Genomic DNA, 14,922 nt, shown 5'->3' with positions numbered 1-14,922 from the left:
CTCTGCGCTGAGAAAAATCTGCATTTCCCCATGCCAGATGTGCAGTGATCCTGGCAGAAATGTAAGCTCAGCCTGAAGAGGTCCATCGGGAACAGCCACTGGATGTCACTGTAGCTCAACAAAATTGCAGTCAGGAGGCTTTCCTGCAAATCCCCACTGCTCTGGAGGGGCTAATAAAATAGCAGTTTCTCAAACTCTGTTTGTGCCAAGCACCAAGATGATGGGTGCAGAGCTGCTGGGACACGCTTGGTCCCTGGCCTTGGATGGAGAACGTCTGGATGCTGCTTTGACACCTGTGTGAAGCCCGGTAACTAATTGCAGCACTGCTGGCCTCCTTTCCCCATCAGTTCAGCCTAGGACACTGTTCCTCCTCTGATGAACACGGAAATGGTTTTCCATTTAGAGCTGCCATCTGTCAGCAGGACGAGCCGGAGGGGAAATTAAACGGCGCTAACACTGAGGCTGGACCACACCTGCCTGCAGCAGGCAGGGTGGTTTTCAGAAGGGGACATGGCCACACAGTGAGAAGTCACTGTGACCTATGGATAAAAAGTCTAATTTTGTTTACTTTGAATAACAGGGCCTTACTAATAAATGCTCATGAAGTATTTGGCATTGCCAGTGAAATAAGACATGTATTTTACCAAGGCTGATTATCCATCCAAGATTCAACCTGAAATGAATCTCATTTGCTCCTCACCCCATTTCAAAAGTATCTGTTAACTAGTCCATAAAGCGAGACCTACTGCAGAACTCATACAGCATCGAGTTGAAGTCAGCAGCTCTCCACCAAGAGGCTGACTTGCATTGTGAAATGCTTGTATAATGATGGTGTTTGCTGAACCCAGGATCCAGTGGTGGGTTGTTTGCAAACTCCCAAAGGAACTGAGTTCAGAACAAATATTATTGCAAAGGACCAGTTCTCCCAGCTGTAGGGTGAACTGTGCATATTTCTTGCTTGGAAAAGGAATGCATTTCACTACCAGAGCTGTGAGCTAGTCCCTGTCTCTGGTTTCAGGATTTGACATCTATGGGCTTCGGGATGGACAGGCAGCTATAGCCTCAGCCTCCACTGCATGGCTCTGAGAGCCTTGTCCCGTGTGGTCTCCTTTTTTGGCCCCAGTCACACAATGGACAGGCACTGGCCAGGACACAGAGCAAGGTCAGAAGTATGGAGTGAGGGAAACATGAAGCCAGCTTCTCAATGGGGAGTTGTTTACATTTGCCACCAAGGGAAACATTTCAGCGAGTCCTGGGACAGCCCAAAGGGAATTTGCTTTGGCTTCCTAACACACTTCTTGCAGGCAGAAAGAGAGCTCAGACCTGAGCCCTGGCTTCTTGCAATTGAAATGCATTTTGCTGAGCTAATGGGCAGAGAAAGGGCAAGTCAGGAGAAGACAGGGAGGGAGGGAGGGAGGGAGGGAGAGATGGAAAAAGGAAGGAGAGAGGGAGCTAGTGAAAACGTGCCCTGTCGATGGCTTTGTCTGAGGGTTGCATATCATTACACGTGTGTTATTCTAAGGTTATTCCACCAAACTAGTGCAATCACACCAAGCAAAACCAATGCACAAGGGAAGAATTATACTCCAATCTCCTTTTATAGTAACTCCCCTTACTTTCTCTTGCCCCTTAAATAGAAATAAAAACAATCAAGTGAAATATAACTCTAGTTTAAAATAATCCAGGGAGTTTTAGGAATTGCTGCTCCCTCCCCGTCTGCCCCCAAAGGAAAGCACGACGATCTTCCTGTGCTGGTTTGTGTCACATGGAAATAGTCGTCTTTTTTTTCTTTTTTTTTTTTTTTTAATTAAAATAGTCCTTGCTAGGCTCTGCTTTGAGCCTCTTTGCAAAGAAGAGAGAAGACGCTCTGTGGTTACACAGGGGAAAGCTCATTGCAATCCAGTACTCTGAGAACAGGGGATGTGTGCTACAGCTGTGATCTCTGATTTCTTATGTACCTTTCTGCCATTTTTATGTTATTTTCTCATCCATCCAAATAACCCCAACCATTACAGTACAAAATATGATTTTCTGACCATCTTCTTGGCTGTTTTATTTAGTATTTACTTAGCATTTGTGAGCGATGGGCCTCCTTAGTCATGAGGCAGAATATTTGAAATTTCAGCAGAAGTCCAGTGTTAGCTTTAACCAGGTGAAAAAGAAGCTGGAAGGAAACAAAGGAAACATCCTCTGATACCACGCCTTCCCGTTTTCACCTTTCTGCATTCCTTCCTGGCAGACCGTCCCCTTTACACAAACACAAATGGTCTTCATCAATGGGAGGAAATGGGGACTGTATATTTTTTGTAATTCTAAAATTACATGGATTGCTTGCATAATGCAATAAAGTCCAGACAGCGCAACACATTCCAGTGAGCAGCCACACAGCCAACAGCAACAACGGGAGAGGAGTCCCTTCCGAAAGCTAATGGGTTCCTGTCCTCTGCAGTCCAGGTAGGGCCTTTCCTTGCTGGGCTTAGTACGTGACCAACCACCACGTGCTCAGCCACAAGCAGTCAGGGACCAATGAGTTAATGATAGCCCCCCAAAAAAGTCCCCCAGCTGATGGTCCCATCCTTTCCACTGAGTGCTCTCTCAGCTGACCTGGAGATGCAAGGCAGACCTTTCTTGGGCTTTTGTTTAGACCTACTCTTTTCATGAGGCCAAAGGCTGAGACCAGCTCAGCCTCACCACCTGCTAGACCTCCATTTTCACAAGGAGAGCGCTCCCATCAGCTGAAAGCCTGGATGGGCTTTCGCACCGCTTGCACAACACGCTGCTGAGTGCACTGCTATTAACCCTGTATGAGCCCGGGGATGAATGAATGAAGGAAATCATGAACGAAAGCATTCCCCTGGACTAGCAAAGTGAACCCTTGCGGTCTGTCCTCAGAAGCCTGCAATTACATGTAACATAAATAGGACTTCTGATATGCAGGTTTTCAAAAGTGACACTCAATTAATATGATTCATTAGTTCTAATTGACTATAATGGAAAGGTTTAAAATAACGGTTGTTCTTTTCAGAGTCATGCAACCAACATTTCAGGAGCCACTTTCCTCTTTCCCTATCTAGCTTTGATCTGCAGAAGCACCACTGACGGGTGGTATAACAGCAGAGAGGGATTTCTGGAGACATCATCTAATCAATTATTTTAAGTGAGTTCCTGGGCTGAAGGAGTTCTCCAGCAGCCCCACACGGGAGCAGCCTCCCACTGCTAACACCATGCCAACACTTCTCCCTTGGGGCGGCTACTGCAAAATCCCCAACTAGGTTTTTCTGTTGGCCATGTCCTCCTTTGGAAAGGCCACGGCCAAGTACAGCATGTCTCTGCCTGATCGAAAAGTTGCTCTGAAGAGCTGGAGAAAAGCCAGAAGTTCAAGCAGATTTAAAAGGAAGCAAGCCATCCCTTGAGACAAAGCGGCACACCGTCAGCCAGGTCAGATATCCTTAGCCTTGGCTAGATGTTTATTCTGTGTGGCCTGGAAGACCCTTTGTGCATCCCTGTACATGTCAGGAAAGGCACTGTGAAAGGGGGCATAGGTGTCTGGTAATGCCATAGGGCTCACTCTTTCTCCCAGGTCCTCGTCCCCTGACCGCCCAGGTGACTCCACCTGGCCTGAACCAGAACCCAAGCCTGAAAGAGCATGGTACCATTGCACTGGGGGATCACTGGGGTTTGAAACTGGTTAACCAGTAGGACTTCTCTGATATCTCCTACAGGTTGTCTGCTGGCAAGTTGAGCTGTGGTCTGTTCAGGTAAAGGACGGTCACATCAGTCCTCCAAGCCACACTTGTCGCAGGACAGTGACCCAAGCCCTGCAGCCTCATCAGATTGCTCTGCATCTGCACCTCTGTGCCTCCAAAACAGGGTGGCCACATCCAACCTCCTCTGCAGGAATGCTAATTCTCAAACTGTGCTTAGCATTTTTTTTGAAGTGTGGTAGATGGCCTGAACCACAGATGTCTTGTTGATCGCTCCTGCAGTTTAAGTTGAGACAATGGCGTGCCAGTCCCTGCAAATGTCTGCTGCATGGTTTAATTAACCAGCATGGAGATACCCCAAGGATACAGCGCACAGCAGGGGACAGCATTTCTGAGCTTCGATATCCAAAAACTGAGACTTAAAGCATCTCAGGGGTCCCAGCGACCAGGGCTGCCCGGCCGGCACAGCATCCCCAGCCCTGTGAACCACCTGCGCCGCAAGCTCCCTCCATGGCACGAAGGGTTGCAGCCTGCAGCAGAGCAAACCCCATTCCCACCACGGGCTACGTAGGGAAACACACTTAGTGATTTTTAATTACCTAGGAAGCAGGAAGCGTGTGACACTGCCCATGTCCCGGGAACCAGCCCCTTTCCCAATAAAGCCTCTGAGGGACTCGACCTCAGCAGGGAACTGGGGTGATAAGCGCTGTTTGTTGTTCCTGCCGAGTTAACATTCCCTGGCTCACAGTGCTGTCTCCAGAACTTGCTCAGCTGATGTTCACTTTATAAAAATAACCGTGGCGCCATGTGTTTTATGAAGTTCATTTTAACCCATTGTCAACAAACCCTTGCGGGCTGTGGCAGAATGAATCCCAGAGATGGGGAAATCAAAATTGTTTGGGGTGAGACAGGGATGAAACAGGAAACAGGGGAAAAAAAGTGCTGAAGACAACCACAAGAGCTGCTTTCATGCTGGGATTTCTGGGGTGGCAGCCAGGAAGGGTCAATGGTGTCATGACCAGCCTGCAATGCAATGCAAACAGAAAACACCACCCTGCTCTGTGGCACTAAGTGTTTTATCCAGGAATAAACATACTGTGACAGAGACAGACCTGTGCTCCCAGAGCCTCTCTTCCCTCTATAGCTGCTGTGTGCACTGTTTCCTATAAATGCAAACAACCTGCTGAACACAAATACAGATGAACCAAAATTTCATGAGGACTTGAGATCTGCTGCCCCTAAGGCTTCTTCCCCATCATTCCTGCACTGCGGCTCCAGCCCCGAATACTCAGGGTCTTACTAAAGGAAACAGAATAACAATTGTAAAAACATCTAACTGTTCCCTGGAGACACATAACCTAACCCTTCACAGCTGTCGGAGCGCAGCCTCCAATAATTTGGGTAAAATATCTTTTTCTAGCTCAAACAGCTAAGTATACATGAGACTTCCCCACATTCCTTCATCTCCCAGCTTGGAGATCTTCCTCACCTTTCCCTCAACATTTCTGACGGAGACAGGAGTGCTTATGGTCACCACACTCCTGCCTGATGCTGCCCAGCCTCCCAGGAGATCTGCTTCTCGGGATGACTTCAGGGAAATTCAGCTGCAGATACTATAAACCAGGGCGGAAATTACTAAATAAGAGAGTCATGCATCCTTCTCAAAGAACAGATAGACTCCTGAATTTACAGACCCTTGGACAGACTTCGTGCGTGTGTGTGTGTTTTTGCCTAAGTAGATGAAAGAAATAAGCAGGTGAGTCAAGGTAAATGTATCTCCTTGTAAAGCACTCAGAATAATGCCATTAAATGCCAAAGCACCATGTTATTTTAGTTTTGCTGGCTCTTTCCCTACTGAGAAATCTTCCAGATCATTTCCGACCTAGGTAATCCACCTTCATCCTACACATGGAAAAGATGCATGAGAGCGCGGGATGAGGGAAGCAGCTGCCTCCATGCCGCTCACACCCCAGCCTGGTAGGCTGAGGTCTCCAGCAGTGGTGCAGCGTCCCGCCTGGGTCTGCCTGCAGAGATGGGGGCAGCTCATGCATGCACCAGTCCCTCTAGACGCAACCCGCGTTTGCACTGGTAATTTGGAGTCTCTTGGCATCAGCCAAATACAGTAAGACAGGCAGGTCCCTAGAAGATGATCCTTATGGAAAAGTCCTTCTCTGGAGGCCCTTTCAAGAGGAAGGTATCCCCCAAATTATTAATACTCCTGCATTGCTGGAGTGCATTCCCTCTGCAAGATCACCACAACCTGCACAGGCCGCGCACCAAAGGGTCACCCCGCACTCATGCTTAGCACTTCAGCTCCAGTAAAATATGCTGTCCGGGTGCCAGGACTGATTTTTCTCCTTCACCCACCAGACCGTGCTTGCAGCAGCAAAGTGGGGGTTCACAGCCTCATGCAATGCATCCTCAGGGGTGGGTCTCATTTTGGTGCTTAAGAGACGCCCTATGCGGCCAGGAGAGACCCAGGTTCTTCCAGAGCACAGCAGTCAGGCTCCTGAACTCCCTGCTAGAGATACCCCAAAATACCAAGAAGCACCTTCTCACGCTACGGATCCACTATTTATTATTATGTATATAGCCCACATGCAGAGCACTGGGCCAAATGCAGGATGCTCCCTACCCGTCTGTTTACTCTTGCCTCTGTCTGCAGCCAGCCAAAATACTTCAGACAAACACGCACAACCCCCAGCAGGGAGACACTGGCTCACAGACTGTCCCACGGATGCAGACTCCCAGGATGGCCCCGTAACCCATCCCATGCAAGCAGACATCCCCTCTTGGGGGCTGGAAGGAGCCTGGGGTGAACAAAACTGCTCCACATCCTTGAAAAGATGATCTGTGGAGCATGTTTCCTGCCTGAATGGGTATTGCCCTCTCTTAGCAGCAATAGCAGGTTTATAACATGAAAGATTTTACCTTCTTCGGCTTCCAGATCCACCAGTGAAGATACCAACACGCCCATCTCCTGACATTTTTTGCTGTGGGCCTTTGACTTCATATGTTTAGTCAGATTCCCTGAAAAGAAGCAGAAAACATATTTCGGTCAATGTGGCTCTTTTTTTCTTTTTTTCTTTTTTTTTTCATTTTGCAAGCTCTGCAGTAACAAGTTAATAATTTGGCTCTGAATAGGACAAAGGAGACCTCTGACTTTCCCCAAACAACTATTCATAGCAAATACCCCATGACACAAGGCTATGTCCTCCCTTTCATTCCTTTGCTGCTGCATCAGGGTAGAAGAGGAGGTGCTGGCAGGGTTGTGCAACCTTTCAGGTGTTGCACAACCTGAAAAAACAGTCGGGGTACACATTTGGGTTTGGGGGGAAGAAAAGTCCTGGACTGCTTTCAGCTGTGATGGTGCAGCAAATAAAAATGGTAGGAAAGCAGGGAAGAGAAACACATCTCAATCTAGCATCACCTCCCACCTCATCCCAGCACACAGCGTCACCTGCCCAGAGGTGAGGAGCTCCTTAGCACCACAGGGCAGACTGGTACTACCAAAATGAGTGCTCAAGATGCCAGCAACAGGGATAAACCTACAATCACCCTCTCCCTGCTACTGGGACGGCTCAGTTGCTCTGGAATGCACCGAAGTGCCAGGCAAAAGTTCTCAGCTCCCTGGGGCAAGTGGAGTCACAGATACCCTCTGAAGCCCTGTGCACCAGGGTCTGGCAGCACTGAGACAACCTGCTGATGGGGCTTCCTCAGGGTGGGATGGAAAGAGCAGCTCCTGCAAGGGGGAGTCTGGGATGTGGAGGCTTGGTTACTGGTCTGAGACAGTGCGATGGGCTAACTCGTGGGCATGCCAGCCTCCCAGGGCACCTCTCTAATTCTAACTCCCAAATTACGGGCAGGTTAATTAGACAGTTATTAACCCTACTTATATCCAAGGGAATTGATGAACAAAGGGGAACCTTCATTGAGGGGGAAAAGGTAGGTAGGTGGAACGGAGAGAAAAATAAAGGGTAGGAGAAATAAAGAAAAAATGTCCCATTTTTCCCTTTCCTCTCCTACACCTCTTTATGGGCTGAGCTGATGATAAGAAACTGGGCCCTTGCTGAAGCTCCACCAAGGGCTGTTTAATTTCCCAGCACAGTCCAGGAGCTGGCTAAGCACTCCAAATTCACTGCAGCAATATGATGTGCCATCAGCCTTCCTGTTAGCTAACACTTGAGAGCAGTGCTGAACCTGAGGCTTGTTGTTCTCACCGAAAAAAAAAGAAAAAAAATTGAGGAAAAAATGAATTCTCACACTTTATTATAACCTTCAGCTGAGGACTGAGGTCCCTCAGCTGGTATCCTGCAATCCACAGAGTCCCCCGGTCCCTGAGCTGGGTGGGAGTATAGAGGGCCTCTATCAACCTCTCCTCCTGCTGCTCTGGATAGTATAAATAAATAAGCAACTATTCATTGGAGCAGAGAATTACCCGTGACGCTCTCACATCTCAGAAGAGTGCCATAACCATCTAGCTACCAAGTTAGTTTCTCTTTAGTCCATGAATTATTTATTTAGCCCATTTTATACAAAATGGAATAGCTCCAACAGGAAAGACCAAGAGAGACAAAGGCTGACTATATATCCTTGTGTATCTGGCACCCATCTAGGATGTGGATTCAAAGGATATTTAATAAATTAAATGCAGCAAAACAGCTCCAATAAGAGAGATTTATTATTTTTAAACTTCATGCCTAAATACCCTTAGCCCTATGGTTAGGACACTCAGGTATGAGGATGAGGACAGCTTGGCTCAGGTCCTTGCTCCAAAGCAGACCTCTCTTTCTCCACTTTGGACCAGGAGTTTTGTCGTGGACCCAGAGATACCCAGTCAGACAAGAGCATGCTCTCATGGACACCTCTGGTTCCAGTGAATCACCATTGTTTTAAAGTGAAAAACTATTTCACCGAAAAGTATCCAATGAGTCCAAACTGTGGCCTCATGGAACTGGAATTTAATTTTGGACCTAACTAGCAAAAAGACAAACTGACTCAGTCTGTTGAAATCAAACCCTGCTGCTGCTGCCTGTCCATCACGGCACATCACATCTTGGCTGGCAAAAATGACCCGTCTTTGCTCAGTTACCACAGCAAAATCCCTAAATGGATTCCCTCCAATGATAATAAACACAGAAAATAAGCCCAAGTAAATGCCTGGTGTGAGCAGGGGGTTGTTGGTTAACCTATGGCCTGTGGCACCTCGGGAATCCAGCTGTGATCCCCATGGTGGGAAGAGTGGGGAGGGGAGGTCCACCAGCCATTTTGGTGCTACTACATCCCCAAAACAAGCTCATAAATTCACTGTGCTACATGCATCTGGCTTTGGCTAAACAGGGAGGGCGTAACATTAATTACTTGTGGGAGGCTGTTGAATGCAATGTTTTGGGCAAGACTGCAGCCACCCCGTACTCGAGGGAAGGACTCTGGTCCTCAGAGGCATGCAGCGGCCACCTTGGCCACTTCAGATGTCCCAAGGCTGGTTATACGCAAAGTCCTCCCCACTGCCTTAGCTCCAGTGCTGTTCGGAGCAAACACACACTGCTGCTGCAGGATCTGGGCAGAGACGGGGAGCCCAGCTGGCTGCTTCGGCAGCCTGCAGCTCTCTGCCCATCACTTCGTTGCACCTCTGCCTTGACTCAGCTCCACCCTGAGCAACGGTTTGGGTTGACAAGCTCTGCCAGAAGCCATCAGTGTCACTTCCTTTTTTATTTTCTTTCACTGGAGGCAACTGTCCTTCTGCAAGGCAACGCCATGGCTTCTCCTCTTCCTTCCCCCCGCAGGCTGCCTGCAGAGGCGTGAGCTGGAAGGCACTGCACAGGCAATGCCAAAACTCCCTGTACGAATGAGTTTATGCAAAATACCAAAGGACCAATTCATAGCACGTGTTGCTTTCTTTCCCTTTCTACTTTTTTCTACTCCTTCATTCTCATTTGGTTAGATAAGGTAATACCCACACACGCTGATGAACAAGATAAGCCTGCAAAGCTCTTGGTGCAAATCCCCCTGGTGCACGGTCTGTCCATGCACAGCACCCTGCACGCACACCAAGAAGAAATTCCAACAAAACAGGGATGCTGCTGTCCTCTTAGGGAAGGGCAACTCAGCAGGCCAGATTCTCATCTGACCGAAGTTTCCATCATTTTAAGGAAGTTAAAAGCTCGAGGCTTACTTTACTTACACGAGCTGAGAAGCTGATTTACCATCTTGGGAGCAATTTGGAGGACAATGATATTTATCTTATCACTGTTCTTCTTACAGTTTGTGTTTTTAGACCCCTTAATTAATGCTGGCAGGATTACATGCTAAAGTCCTTTGGCAAATTTCCAGTAAAATCAACACCACTTTGCCTAAGTAAAAGCTGGATATGAATCCTACAAGGAAGGACTCACAGCTACTTGTTGCCTTACAGAGTTCTGGCCCCCAACTTAAAAAAACTCAAGAAAACCCACATAGCATTGCTTCCTTGGAAACAGTGGAAAAAAAATATTTGAAGGAGCAAGAGAGAAACTAGCAGGCGGGGAAGCTGGATTTAAATAGCAAAACAGCTATATTGAATCCTAAGCAGGTAAGTCGTCCTCACTAAGGATTGTTTACCAAAAAGTTCCCAGATTTGAAATAGACTGGCTATATTTAAATAAATTCAGGAATCAGTGGAAATTGTGACCCTACCCCAATTATTGCTGCATTGGAGGAGTACATGCAGTACCAGCACAGCTCTCATTATGCCTGCTTATAACTATGTATTACTGGCTGCTTAAGCTCTTCTGATGTTGTGAGGTCTTATTCTGGACTTAAAGCAGCTTAAATACTTGTGTTGTTTTGAGAAAGCTAAAACTCTAGTGTTCCAAAAGCACTTAAAGCAGCTTAATAGAGACTAGAAGTGATTTCTCAGTTAAATTTAAAGAGAGAAATTAATTTTTCAGAATATCCATTATCATATTTTAAAGGTGGCGGAGTTAAAGCAAAACGTAGGGAACAGAAATTCTTCCAGGAAAAATTATCCTGTCTGTATTGGGAATACACCATGCTTTCTATTTCTCCTATTAAACATGAACCATTTAACAACAACAACAACAAAAACCCAACAAATGACCAACTGCATGATCTCAGGGTCCAAGGCGACATTGTGATACACACATTCACAGCTTTCCAGGACTTAAGTATTTTCATATTCCTCTTTTAAAATAATATGCAAGGGGAGCAACAGCTCCTCTGCAACTAGCACACTCCTGTTTTGCTGTGAGATGCACTCGCACACAGAGAACCAGCCACAGGCCAATACTCTTCATCCCAGATGATAAACCCTTGAAATAGGTTTTATGTATGACTTAAATAATGCACAGGTCTTGATTTTGGTCTCAGCATGGAGGTAATGTCCCCAAGTGAGACTCTATGAGAAGGAAAGCTTTAATTTATTGGGGAAAAGATTTCAATTTTTAAAATTTCTTTTATTATCTTTTATACTTATTGACTTAAAGATTAAAGGAGAGAATTTGAACATCTAGCCTGCTGGCCTGTATTGATACAGGCTATAAAATATTAGCCATCTTCTGGATCAAGCCTATCAGCTTGTGTTAGCCAAAAAATAATCTTCCAGAAAGTTACCCGGGCTGGATTTGCAGATTTCAAAATACAGAAAATTAGCATATTTCCCATTGAGGCTTGTGCTGAGATTTAATGGCTGCACTGTTTAAAAAAATAACAGCTAATATTTCACTTGAATTTGCCAGTCTTTTACTTCCAGCCCTCATTCCTTTTTTTTTTACCTTTCCCATGTAAGTTAAAGAGCCCTTTTGCTTACAGTGTTTCATCTCCTGTCTGGACCACTGGGTCATTTTCTGTTCCCAGCGACACGTCTCACGTCACATTGCATAAGGGAGCAGGCAGCAAATTCTTGAGGATAACTCTGTCCTCATCCCATCCGAGGTTTCTGACATCCTGAGGAGCAGGGGAACAAAAGCCTCCTCCCAGCAGTGGCTCCACAGGGATGCTCAGACCCCTTCCCTCTTCCCAGCCGCTAAGGAAGGGCCCCAGCATACACAGGGTGCAGGGACATTTTGCAAATCTGTATATCAATCTGCTCTGCTATAACAGCAGTTAATTCTCTTGGAGCTTTCCGCCAGTTGGACCTGCTCTGTAGTTTCCAGAGGAGGCTTAGCAGAGCGCTGAGTCTGCTAGAGCAGTAATAATAATAAACTGTGCAGCCATAACCTTGCCTGTAAGGGCTGAGGGGGTAATGCATTTAATATATTAACATGTTCAATAACCTCAGTGCCTGTCATGTGCTGATTTAAGGAACTGCAAACTAATTTATTAAAGGAAGACTATGGCTGAGGACATGAAGAAGTCTGCTGTCTGGAAACTGTGAGTGGACTAGACTATCAAATGGATATCTTCAGCCAACAGGCACTGATGTCCTTTACACAAGCACCTTTTAAATTAATGTGAAGCTCCTTGTCCCTTCTGACCTCCAAGCAAAGGCAGCAGCATCGACACAGCGAGCTGCTCCATACACTTTGTCCAGAAATTTTAAGAAACCTTAAGTAATCAGGACGTGAGAGCCTGATGTGAGTCAGAACGAGAACAGAAAATAGCTGTGGAAAAGGATAATGTCTGCACAGGAGGGGAATTAATGTGCCAACACTGACCCACATCCCCGAGTCACCCAAGAGAAGTGAAGAAAGGGGCTGTGCTTCCCTTGAGGGTCTGGAGATGAGTGACAAGGGAAGGCTGGCAGTTCCTGTGTCCCCTCTGGGAAGGTGGTTAAGGGAAAAGCTCTCCCTGACCTTCCTGAAAGGGAAAATTGTTAGACTGCAACTTTTTCTTCATTTCCTTCCTGGTAAGAAAACAATGAAGAAGCTGCTTAACTTCTTTTAGACAACCTCTTGGAGGCCACGGTAACAAACCTCTTAGGAGAGCGCTACTACAGTGGAGGTAGAGACACCTCATTAAAGAGGCACGTTTATATCTGGTCCAGAAACATAAAATCAAATAAATCTTTACAAACCAAATTTCCAAGACTGCTGTTTCCATCAGCTAAGTGAGCACACAAAAATCTCATGGATTTGTTTTAAAATAATAATAAAAAAATTTCCCTGCAGTTCTGTAACCCAAAGGAACAGCTTTGCTTACAGTGACAGAAATGCACAAAAAGCAGACAAGCAGCATAATTAGTGAAAAGGGGAAAATATTTAAAGCTCTTTCTTTTGCAAAAGTTTTCCCAGTTCTTGGAACACAGATATGGATTTTCCGGGGTGGGCGGGGGGAGAGGTACATTTTAACCAGATAAAGATCCTCATTAAAAATAATAATAAAAAAAATGTTTAACTGCTTCCAGCCTACTTGAGAGTTTAGAGCATTAGATCATGCTGGAGAGATCTACCACAGCCAAAATGAAGACAGCGCCACAGATATCCCCCTTGAGTTTACGCTGAAGGCTAAAATTAACTTTGGAAAGCTGTTTTCTAAAAGAGCTTCAACTCAGCTTATGTTTTTGCAAGTGCAGTCCAGTAGCGAGAGCTCCAGCTTCTCCATTCTGCAATTAACTGTGGTTGCAAAACTGCACACCAGGAATGAGGATCCTAATGAATCAGGGCACAAACAAACTTATTCTAGACATCTGCAAACTAAGCTGTGAAACATCCAGTTCTGCAAACCTCCTGGACCTCCGGTTCGCACTCCATCACCAACAGCAATGATTCTGTAACTGGACTTTAACTGATGATTTTATCAGCGCACAAGGCTGATCTTTTTCTCACTCTCAGTAACTCTTCCAAAGGTCCTTGTGTATCCATCAGCAAAGCAAACAGCTTTTACCCAAGTGCTGCAAAGTTATGTGGAATATAAGCATGCCCACAGGAAACAGCCAGGGCTCTGACTGTCACCCGCTTCCAGCAAAGACCCATTTTCATGCAATTCCAAGTTACCATCATGCAACTATTTGTCCTGAAATCGCTGATCCGGGGAAGTTCTGCCTCCTTATGCATCCATAGGCAATTGGATAGTTTTGTATTCAAACCCCAACACTGGGGTTTTTTTCTGAAGGAAGCATTTCCATGCTGCCTTCCTCATGCAAATTTCCTGCAAAGCTGAAGAAGGGAAGTCCCTTGGAGGCAAGTGTCTATTTGCAATGTGCAATCGGCACAGCCAGTGCTGACAGTTTGTGTGCTTCAAGGGAGTAGAGATGAAGAGCAAAGCAGCTAGAGGGATGGTGAAAAGGATGGTTTGATCACAGCATCCTGAATAAAAGCCTAAGAGAAGCATGGTGGAAAGCAAGGTGAAGTGACGGAAAAGGCTGAATGGATTCACCTCTCAAAGGAAAATCTCAGAACGAAGTGACAAAAGCAAGAGGGAAAGAGAAAGAAAATGAATCAGAAATAGCTCCAGGCTGGGAGGGAGAGAAAGAACCGTCACTCGGATCTGCTGCATGTGTCTGACGAGAATTTGGCCTCAAATTCGGTATCACTTCCCCATGCTCCCATACGCCTAGTGATTACCAACACGTTGTTACCCATAAATCGCCCACCAGCTTTACCAACTAAGCCATCAGCTCCAGGCACTGCCCACCCTGAATCACCCGGCATCTGGGTCACTTGTCTAGCACAGACATGCCCTCCATCGGCACTTCTGGGTAAGCACGTGTGCCACAGTCCACGCAGCACCCAGTGCCTCCTTCCCACACCCATTCTGTGCCACCTCCTTGGGTAGCACTGTTTTTTGCGGGTTGACGCTCTTCTTGAGTAATTAACTCTCCCAGCTGTGTCATCTTCTGAGATGTGTAATGATGGAGCTACAGACAACAGCCGTTTTATATTTATGTCAGACTATAATCAAGAACTGAACTCAACATCTTTATTGCAAGACTTGCTGCAACCAAAGATGGAGGGGAGATTTGTCAAACCCATGGTGCCAGACTCTTATGAGAAGTTAAAGGGACCTGGGCACCTCTGGCACTTTTGAGAACTTCACCCACAGTCTCTTGGAAGAGACTTTTTTTTTGCATGTGGTTTTACATGTTCCTGATAGAGTTCACCCACACACTCCCTGAGGCAATGATGAAGGTTGCTTGCAAAGAGTATCTGGTGGTAGTGAGATTGTGGATCATTAATGACTAGATGTCCTGGAATGGAGGTCTTTAGAGAAAAAGTCTATTGATATGATACAGAAAATGTCGAAGCTACATGCAACTGCCAAGGATGAAAATGTGCAGCGC

The 14,922-nt window shown here is 46.3% G+C and overlaps 1 protein-coding gene across 7 annotated transcripts in view; it reads right to left on the bottom strand.

The window, feature by feature from the left end:
- Positions 1-14,922, bottom strand: part of HIVEP3 (HIVEP zinc finger 3) — a 276,534-nt gene that overhangs the window by 11,232 nt on the left and 250,380 nt on the right. For all 7 annotated transcript variants that reach the window (XM_052811190.1, XM_052811191.1, XM_052811195.1 and 4 more), the window contains one exon: positions 6,636-6,734. In XM_052811190.1, the coding sequence (XP_052667150.1) occupies positions 6,636-6,734 (99 nt within the window). The remainder of the gene's footprint in view (positions 1-6,635; positions 6,735-14,922) is intronic.

This window comes from Harpia harpyja, chromosome 16 (genome assembly GCF_026419915.1).
Source record: "Harpia harpyja isolate bHarHar1 chromosome 16, bHarHar1 primary haplotype, whole genome shotgun sequence".
Lineage (NCBI taxonomy): Eukaryota > Metazoa > Chordata > Aves > Accipitriformes > Accipitridae > Harpia > Harpia harpyja.
This window is presented reverse-complemented; position numbering and strand designations above follow the sequence as displayed.